This window comes from Polistes dominula, unplaced genomic scaffold (genome assembly GCF_049000335.1).
Source record: "Polistes dominula isolate Pdom_NZ unplaced genomic scaffold, Pdom_raw_medaka contig_24, whole genome shotgun sequence".
NCBI lineage: Eukaryota > Metazoa > Arthropoda > Insecta > Hymenoptera > Vespidae > Polistes > Polistes dominula.
The window spans coordinates 2969103-2978607 of record NW_028301150.1 but is presented as its reverse complement, the minus strand read 5'-3'; the positions used below and the strand labels follow the sequence as shown (position 1 = coordinate 2978607).

General features: G+C 32.3%; 2 protein-coding genes across 4 annotated transcripts in view; both read right to left on the bottom strand.

Annotated features, from left to right (window-relative positions):
* LOC107064757 (synaptotagmin-10) overlaps positions 1–310 on the bottom strand; it is a 41446-nt gene extending 41136 nt beyond the window's left edge. The window contains exon 1 of one of the 2 annotated variants that reach the window (XM_015317772.2): positions 50–310. In XM_015317772.2, coding sequence (XP_015173258.2) covers positions 50–140 — 91 coding nt within the window. In that variant the 5' untranslated portion in view covers positions 141–310. The remainder of the gene's footprint in view (positions 1–49) is intronic. The other variant, XM_015317770.2, reaches the window with a different exon arrangement.
* Positions 311–5065: 4755 nt separating this feature from the next.
* The window catches only part of LOC107064756 (uncharacterized), a 27609-nt gene continuing 23169 nt past the window's right edge, over positions 5066–9505 (bottom strand). For both annotated transcript variants that reach the window (XM_089177518.1, XM_015317768.2), the window contains 2 exons: positions 7986–8051; positions 5066–5858 (listed from right to left, as the gene is read on the bottom strand). In XM_089177518.1, the coding sequence (XP_089033644.1) occupies positions 5685–5858; positions 7986–8051 (240 nt within the window). In that variant the 3' untranslated portion in view covers positions 5066–5684. The remainder of the gene's footprint in view (positions 5859–7985; positions 8052–9505) is intronic.

The following is a 9505-nucleotide window of genomic DNA, read 5'->3' as shown; positions in this document are numbered from 1 at the left end:
CATGAAAATAGATATTAAAAAAGGATAAAAAGTAAAAACAATAACTCACCAGGATGTCCTTGCAAAGAATAATTAGCTTCTTCACTAGGTACGACTGTCTCTTCCAATATACTCTCAGATGCCGTTTTGACGATTCCCATTTCTCACGAGAAAAATAGGAAAAATTCTAACGACGTGAGATACTTGAATGATACTCGGAGGTAAGTTAAAAATGATTTATTATCAACTGTATATTAATATTCGAGATCGAAATTTTGTTTTTCACTTCCTCGTTCTCGCTCTCTTTCGATCGTGCCGCACTGTCTGGCTTTGACGGAATGCTCGGCGCCGTTTTGTCCACCTATATTCTGTCTGCGTTCGCGCCTGCGTCTACATCCCCAAACTCCAACACAATCGTAACAGCACGAGGAGAGCAAGGTAAACCTCTAGGCCAGGGTGAACAGGCTAGTATGTAGACTAACGACGATACTGGTGCTGGTATTGGTGATGGTGCTGTTGCTGTTGCTGCTGTTGCTGCCGTTGCTTCAGCCGCTATTACTTTTCGTTGTCGCAAGTAGTAGTAGTGGTGGTGATGCTAGTAGAAGGTATTTGTATCTGTGGACTGGCTTTACCCTCTCCCTTTTCACTCCCACTTATTCTCTCCTTGCTCACCAGACATACCTACTATACCTTTTCCATCCTTTTCTTCCCTAAGTGCTGTCTATATGCGTGTCTAGCTTGCGTCTCTGTGTGAGTACGGTGCTATCGTCGTTGCTGCTGATGCTGCCGCTGTAGCTGCTTGGGCGGGGTAGGATAAGTATAGCAAGGGACAATGTCGACCAACCGGGTCTCGGTGAAGGTCTCGGCTGCTTACTCGTGCCTGATAATAATATTACACTCTCTTCTCTCTCTTTCTCTTACTCTTTCTCTTTCTCTTTATTTATATATATTTATTCGTTTTACTTACTAATTTTCAATATATAAAAAAGCATATTGATAGATTTATTCCAATTACTGTACATTAATTAACATATAATACAAAATTATAATCTCATTTTTAAAGGTATGTCCCGTGTATATTGAAAAATCTATTATTATTTCATTTATCTTTTTACAATTTAATTTTTAATTTATTTCAGTGTTAAATAATATTACATTAGAAAATTACAAAAAGTAGAATATATTTTCCATAATTAGCTCCTTGGTTTCATTTTCTTGTTTTTATCAACAAGCTTCCTGCTACATTGTAAATATTCGTGCGGAAACTTGATTAGACTGAAATAGTTTTAAGCTACCAGAAGAATATATTTACTTCTAATTTGTTATTTAATTGTACTTTTGTTTTTCTATTATTATATATTCACGTACTTTTATTATCATTTTTTTTTTATTTCCAATTAGGATCGAAGTAAAATGTAATAAAAATACAAGGATATTTTTCATTCTTTTTTTGTGGTACGTTCATATTAATTAAAATATTATTTTCGTTTTAACGAAATCAAACGAACACGAAAAGAAAATATTTACTTTACCATTAAACAAAAGAAACTTACACTTCAAATAAAAACGTTTGCAATAGCATGGAGAAAGAAGATAAGGAAATTTGCTTGCTCTCTAAGTTTCTTTATCGTCGTTTAGTACTTATGCATTTAAGGGTCAAGGCGTATCTTTTAAGGTTGCCCTATTTCTGTCTTAAATAATTATTAAATATCTGTGAAAGTATGTTTAAAAAATGTACTTTGTTTTTTTTTTTTTTTTTTTTTTTTTTTACAAGAATAAAAGATCAGATACAACATTATAAAGAAAATCTGTCGGTCTGATCAATTTGTTGTACAACTTTCCAAGGGAAATCTTCGTGAAAAATTTCTATTTAAATTTTCGTCTTTCAAAGAATAATCGTTTCTTCATAATACTTTCAAAAGCAACTGTTCTAAATTAATTATGTCGCCTTCGGGGTATCTATTATCTTCTATTATTATAATCGTCATGCGTGAACTATATGAAATAATTCCTGAATAATTTTATACGATACCAATGAAAATCAATCAATCGATATAAATATACGAACTAAATATGAGATGAAGAAGGAAGAGATAATCATAAAAAAATAAGAACGGATTTGAACTGATCAAAGTTTGGACGATTTCCGCTTCCGGTCAATATCGATTCGTCGGCGGGGTAAAAGTCACGTGGCATCCTTCGTCAGAGCCGGCGCGATACTTGTTGCACGCGACGTTCTCGCACGAAGCTGAGAGTTTTGCTATTTTAGTGTAACGATCCCTATCGTGCTTAGTACTAAACGACTTTATTTCGTATACAATGCAGGATCTTATCACTTTATTTTCCTTACTCTCTCTTTTTCTTTTTCTTTTTCTTTTTCTTTCTCTTTCGTTTTACTTACTCCTTCGCTCATTTTCTCTTTCTTTCTTTGTAGAAGATCTTCGTCGATAATAAAACGATAAACACACTCCCAGGCTACAAGACGAGGGTGCAAAATTCAAGGACTCCATCGACCCGAGGTTCACTCAAGGTCGATGCTTCTCCTTCGACCTATAGATTAGCTACGCTCTACCCACGACTTTCCGAGAAGAGAAAATTTTTTCTTTTACTTCTTTTCTCTCTTTCGCCATTTCTATTTTCATCTTGCTATTTAAATATATATATTTAGATAAACATTTAACTTAAATAGATTAAACGCTTATTAGATATTACATATTAGTATTTGTCGATAAGTATATACACGTTATATGTATACTCATTGATATATTTGATTTAAATAACAAACATAATCAAAAGTTTGAAATTTCAAAATTTAAACAGTTATCCTGTCGCACAAATACGCATCCTGACAACGCATGCACCTGGATATCCGAGTTTTCCAGCTGCTCTACACTTTCACGGTCTGCACAGTGGTCGTGCGCGTTGCCGATCGATCCAAGTTCATAATATGTAAATACGGGGCTCCCTTGGGAACTTTTTTCCGCCTTGGAATATCGGTAACGTAACCTGGAATAGAGTTCCGGGAACATAGCGCGTATCTCGGCACATGCGCGATCATAACTGATACCTTCTCAAACCATTGTAATTAAACAAATACATGATGATTATTATTTTTTATACAAATTAATTATATTTGTGTGTGTGTGTATGTGTTAAAATTCATTTTTTCCGATCTTCAATAAAATGATTATGTGGAACGAAACGAATAAATGTGATCGATGTAAATTGCAAAGGAAAATGAGAGTAAATTAATCAAGTAACAAGTTAATGAACTCTGATAACTGCCTTATATCGATTTTCAAACTTTAGTTCGATAAAGAGTAAACTTAGAGTTGATGTCTACGTCAAGTAAGGTGAAATGTTTTAAAATGCTTAACGAGAAATTCTACTCTAAGTCGATTAAGATGATAACAATGAAAGCGAGATTTTGAGTTTGGTAGGTTTATGCGTGAACATCAAATATCAATCAATATTTGTACTCTGTACTCTCAAAATATCATTCTGTTTTTTTTTTTTTAATTATGTTTTACGCTTTAAGGAAAAAAGTTTTATAAGAAAAGACAACTTTCGAAGATGACACACCGAATTTATATCAAACAAAAAATTCAAATTTAACTAAATTTTATTTTTGTTTAAAGTAACATTCATGAATAGAAAAAACTTATGTTCAATATTTATATTAAAATTTAATTTATCTATTCTTGAATAATTTAGTTTTCCGTGTCTCTAAATGTTTGATTTAATGGGAAGAAAGGATGGATAGAAAGAGTGACTACTTCAAAGAAGGCCACTGTAATGAATAAAAAAAGATTTGCATGTGCGTGGAATACCGGCTAGTTCGATATAATTGAGATAGCCAGGTCGTAGACTGTCAAGGTTACAGGAGCCGAGGCTTCTGACGGCATAGGAGCAGCACGTTATCGATTTAACTTGTTGCATACGTAAACAAAGCTTCTTCCATCAATGCGTCGCATGACCACGTATCTATGGCTTAAATACATCAAGAGAGGGAGAAAGAGAGAGAGAGAGAGAGAGAGAGAGATAAAGAAAGAAGAAGAGCGAGACAGAAGACTGACAGGTGGTGGATGTTATTATCATAATTAAAATCTCGCGTAGGATCGATTACCCTCGAGATTCGAAGTGACGTGTACACATTATGCTCAAATGAACGATTATTTGTGAAAACAATTTTCCTAATTACGATAGCAACTAGACTCGATCTATCGATCGATCTTTAATGATCGTTAAACGATTATCGATAGTTCCATTTAACAAGAATCTCTTTATAATCTTTGACCTATTTAATTTAATCATTTAAAACTACAAATAAATATAAATAAGAATACTTTCTTTACGGTTCTACTCGAGCGAAGACGGTGAGGTGAGTTAAAGCGGTGAGGCGTGAAAATTTTGTTCCGAATGATTGAGATAATCAATGGAATGCAGATATTTTTTTTTTCTTTCAATGATAGCATGAGAAAGAAATTTTGTGATTGAATAAAGATTACGTTTGTTCTATTAAGAATATTGGAAATTGAAATGTGATAAAAGGTATTATGTAACGTCAAGATGAGGAAAATGTAATTAAGTAATTGAATAAAAATTTAATAGCTAGATAAATTTGTAATTAATAATGAACTATTTCTTAAAACACGTGCTTAATCCTAATTCTTATAGTTATCTATATGTTAAAAAGTATAACAATGATAATAATCGTAATCGTTTGGTTTCATACTTACTATCGTAATCGCCCATGAGAGACAAAACGTATGGCAACGAATATTCCACTCGACACTTAAGTTATGCTCTACTTACCTTAACACCCTTGAGGATTCGTTAGAGAAGAACTAATTCAAATTAATTTCACTGAATAGCAGTCTCTGCGTGATTCTCTCTTATGGAGGATTCACATCGTATATGCCATTGATTTTGTCATCTTTCCGTAAATTATAGATAACGAGGATTAATTTGCAATCGTTTAGCGTAGATTAATACATTAATTAAATTAGGATTTAAAGGTATCGATGAGAATCTATGTAAGAAAAGAATTTCTTTTGTGACAACAGTAAGCTTAGAAACATATTGATTAGAATAAAAGTAATGACTTTTTATTTATTCGAAAATATAAATAAAATATCTATAATCGGCGATGCCATGTTGATACATACCCCCCTTTCACGTTGACATTCAAAATTTCAGCAAGTCTCTATTTATACGATCAAGAGAAAGGATCGATATCGGGTGTGTGTTTGTGTATGTATATGTGTGTGGCAAATTACAAAAATTTAGATAATATTTATTGACCGATATGTTACAAATCGCGAGTGTCTGCACGAAAGACTGTTGTTAATCGGCGTTATTCTCTCTTTATCATTCTCTCTCTTTCTCAATTATTCATTAGTTAATTTTGTTTTCTCTCCGCTTCAATACTTTTAACTCTAAATCTACCGAATTTGTATTTCTCGTTGAAATTTTCTATATAAACTATATAAAATCGGTCATATTGTGACCGATTATATGGTAGATTTAGTGTCAAATTAATCGTCGAAACCATATACTTTTTTTGTAGCACCATGAGATAAGAGAAAGGGAAGATAATCGGAGAGTTGATTGTTAGTATGTTGCTTGATAAAGCATCGAAGAACGTCGACGATGTGCCAAAAAGGGATGGATCCCTTTTATTTCTTCTTCTTCCTCCTTTTCTTTCAACAATGTTGGCAGGGAACCAGACCGGTCTCGTCACAGTTCATACACTTCAAGGCAACGAATTCAACGGTGAAGTCGTTGCGCAGAACGGATCTCTTGCTGCCGTTGCAAACGGGACAGACCAGCAGTCGATAATTTCCGCAAAACAGGCACGAAGGACACGCGCCGTCGCTCTGTAACGCAAGAAAATTGGTTTGGAGATGATTATTGCTTTACTAAAGGAAGCAACAAAAAAATAAAAAGCAAAGCTCTCGGTGCGTGACCGTACTACACGTGGAATTCGAGCTGGTTTGGCCATCGGGGAGGTTGCAAAAAGAATTTTTTATTTAAATCGTTACAAGTGGACGATATCAAGGACGAAAAGTAATCGTTTGATTAATAAACCAAAAGGAAAAAGGTATAGCAATAAAGTGTGAATATGGCTGAAATTATAAATGAAAATAAATGTAAATGATAAACGTTTTTACACGTATACTTAGTATGAATATTCTTTTGATATTTACGTTGTTTTACTTTTTTAGTTAATTAAATTCAAAAAGAAAAAAATTAGGGAATTTTAAAAGATCTAAAAAATATATACAAAAGAAAAAAAGTTACAATGAATATTTTCTATCTCAGTGCATTTACGAATTTAAGTTATTTTTCTTTTTTATATTAATAAAATTCCATAGATGATGAGAATATTTTTGATGTAATAATTTTAAGCTTAATATTAAAAAAAGAACTAAAATGAAAAATTGGAAAACAAATGTTCGTTGCATTTATTATGAGTAGATGTGAACGATCTTTGATCGTTACAAGGTAAATTCTCTTTGTGTACGATACCAAAATCTACGAACGCGAGTATGTAAGATGAAAGAAGTGTAGAGGGGAAGAAAAAAGTAGATAGTAGGGTGGAGGATGGGGATAGATAGCCGACGGATAAAAGTGAAAGGACCGGTACAACCTTGCGTTCATTGGAATGGCTACGTTCTCTGTTTTTATTTCTTCTCTATATGATTGTGTTTGTATACGTGAATATGTGGGTGTAACTGGACATGTTTTGCTGCACAGGTTTCTTTACGATCCAGTTATACCTGCTTCGAATAGTTCCTTTTTATAAGAAGGTTTATAAACATCCTAAGCGAATTTTAACATTATTCCACGTTGCTTGAATAGTTGTTTCGCTCAATCGTGATAAAAAATGTTACAAAATTTGCTTATACATTTTGTTAATATTAAACATGAATAATTATAAAAATTATTATTACATTTTATCTTATTACCATCTTTGGATAAATTATTTTTATGTTTTCTATGAAAATCGATAGCGATTGAAAGCAAATGTAAAAGCAGGTATAATAGATCTAATAATACTCCTATATTATCACCATCTTTTGCAAGAGATGTTTGACCAACACATGTTTGCGGTCAAAGACTGCACGATTGGTAGATGCCGGTGGTAGTTCGATTCTTTAGAAAGTATTTGTTCGACACTTTCACTGTCGTCGTAAAAGAGAAATGATTCGACGATTCTCTTCTATTTTTTCTTTCGTTACAACGATGACTACGATTTGTTAAATTAAGCGTTGTATTACGTTGCTTTTTTACAATTAGAGGTGATATTAAAAGAACATATTTTACATGAAAATAAACAACAATGTATTTCATAAAGTAAAGAATCCTTCGAATCAATAAAAACTGTTGCAGAAGATTCTTGTTACGATACTTTTCATTGGTTTTGATATGTAAAATATCTTTTCAATTGTTAATGAATCGACAGATTGTTCTGCTTTTGTAATGTAATAATATTAAAATGTCACGTTCCGGAAAGAATTTCCATTGATACTAATATACAACTTTCTCGAAGAGCTTTTGTTGAGTAAGAAAACGCCTAAAACTTTCACCAAATTCACCGATATTAACTTTTTCCTTTCTTTCCTTGTTTTCGTTTCATTTTTATTCGCGAATTTCAATCTCATTTTTATCTTGTATTTTATACCGTTGTAATAACTTGATACTTATTTAATTTTTTGAATATAATATCAGAAGGTATTTTTCATTATAAGTTATAAAATTTCATTGATTATATACATATAAATTTATAGATTTTACAAATCGAAAGAGAATTAAAGAAAGTAAGAAAACTTCATTGTTTTATTTCGTAGAAAGTAAAAAAAAATTAAAACAAAGGGGGATTCAATGCTTGTAAAGTAAGTATAAGTCAGGAAACAGATAATTAGTATGTTAGACAAGGTAAATTAGATGGTTATTCATCCAGTTTCTACGTTTGTTTCGAACAATTTCTTATCTTAAATTACCTGATAAGGTTTAAGCATTCGACGTAATTCTCCGGATTCGTTGAGCCGTTCGACGGTGTCAGCATCCTGAAAATAAAAGAAAAAGAGAACAAATTTGAAGAATAGAATTAAAAATGCTGAGATGAGATTAAATGACGGTAAAAGTGTAAATAAGTGTAATAATTTGTAAAAGAAAGTTAGATAAATCTGACAAACACTTGATTTGACCCATCCATCAAAATTGTATTTTTATCAAAGAAAATATAATAATCGAAGATGAAAAAAAAAAATAAACATTTTATTAAGTTGTTTTTGCAAAAAAAAGCTACAATCTTACGTTTTATTCTCTCAAACTCGTTTCATCAATAACAGCAGAATATCATTTCAAAAGAATCGTATCGCCTAGAGGAACACTGAAGAATATAAAAACTGAAGAATTTCTCCTTGATAAGACGACATTACAAAGAGAACGATTTTAATGCGAATCGTGAATTAAAGAAACATTTTTTTACTGTACTGTCTCGTTCAATTCTTTACGATCCGTTCAACTCATAATCAGTCAATTTGATTACTCGTACCAATGATTCTGTACAAATGAATTATTTTTGATTGTTCAAAGAGGTGTTTTGAAGGACGAAAGCTATCATCTACGTTTCTCCATAGTAATGTAAATAATTGTGTGACGTTGTTAGATAGGAATGTTGGCCGGATTTAATACACACATATTTATGCATGTATATGTGTGTATAAACAACGTTTACAGCCAGACCACAGATCAGAGTCAAGACAGGCGCAAACGAATAAACCCCCTTCTTCTCTCTTTCTCTATCTCTCTCTCTCTCTCTCTTTCTTTCTATTTATCTATCTTTCTCTTCCTCTCTTCTTCTCCTTTCCGCAATGGCCTTGGATCGAATAGCTTGACATTTCACTTACTCGTATATCTACTCTCCCGACAATTCTCGCGATTGGCCGCATCGACAGTACCGATACACGAATAAACGTACAAGAGAGACAAAACTAGTTCTCCTTCTCTTTCTCTTTCTCTCTGTTACTCTTTGTCTTATTCTTGTTTACGTAGAGGGGATCGAACCTTACTATTGCCGTTCCTAGTTTTGTTTTGCTTACTCCTTCGAATCAAATCGAGTGGTATCTGGACCAAAGCAGACATAGAAGCTGTCTATGAATACTTTACGAAGACTAAGTAGACTGACTTGACTGATGATTAGTTTATCTTCTTATGTATACACATAGTAAACGTTATCCTATTTAAACTCTTTATTTAATAATCTCTTTTCTAGAATTAAATACTTCGAGAGAACTTTCTACTATAAAGTTAAAAGGTTAAAAATTAATATTAGACTAGTATTACTCTGATTTTTCTATTTATATTGTTATATTTTATGACACTATTAAGATGTATCTTGTTTTTCATTTTTTATCATGCATATATATTTTAATCTTTATCGCGTGTTTTACATGTTGCATGCTTCGAATTATAATTATTGATTTATGATGTAAATAAATTCCAATAGGACAAGATC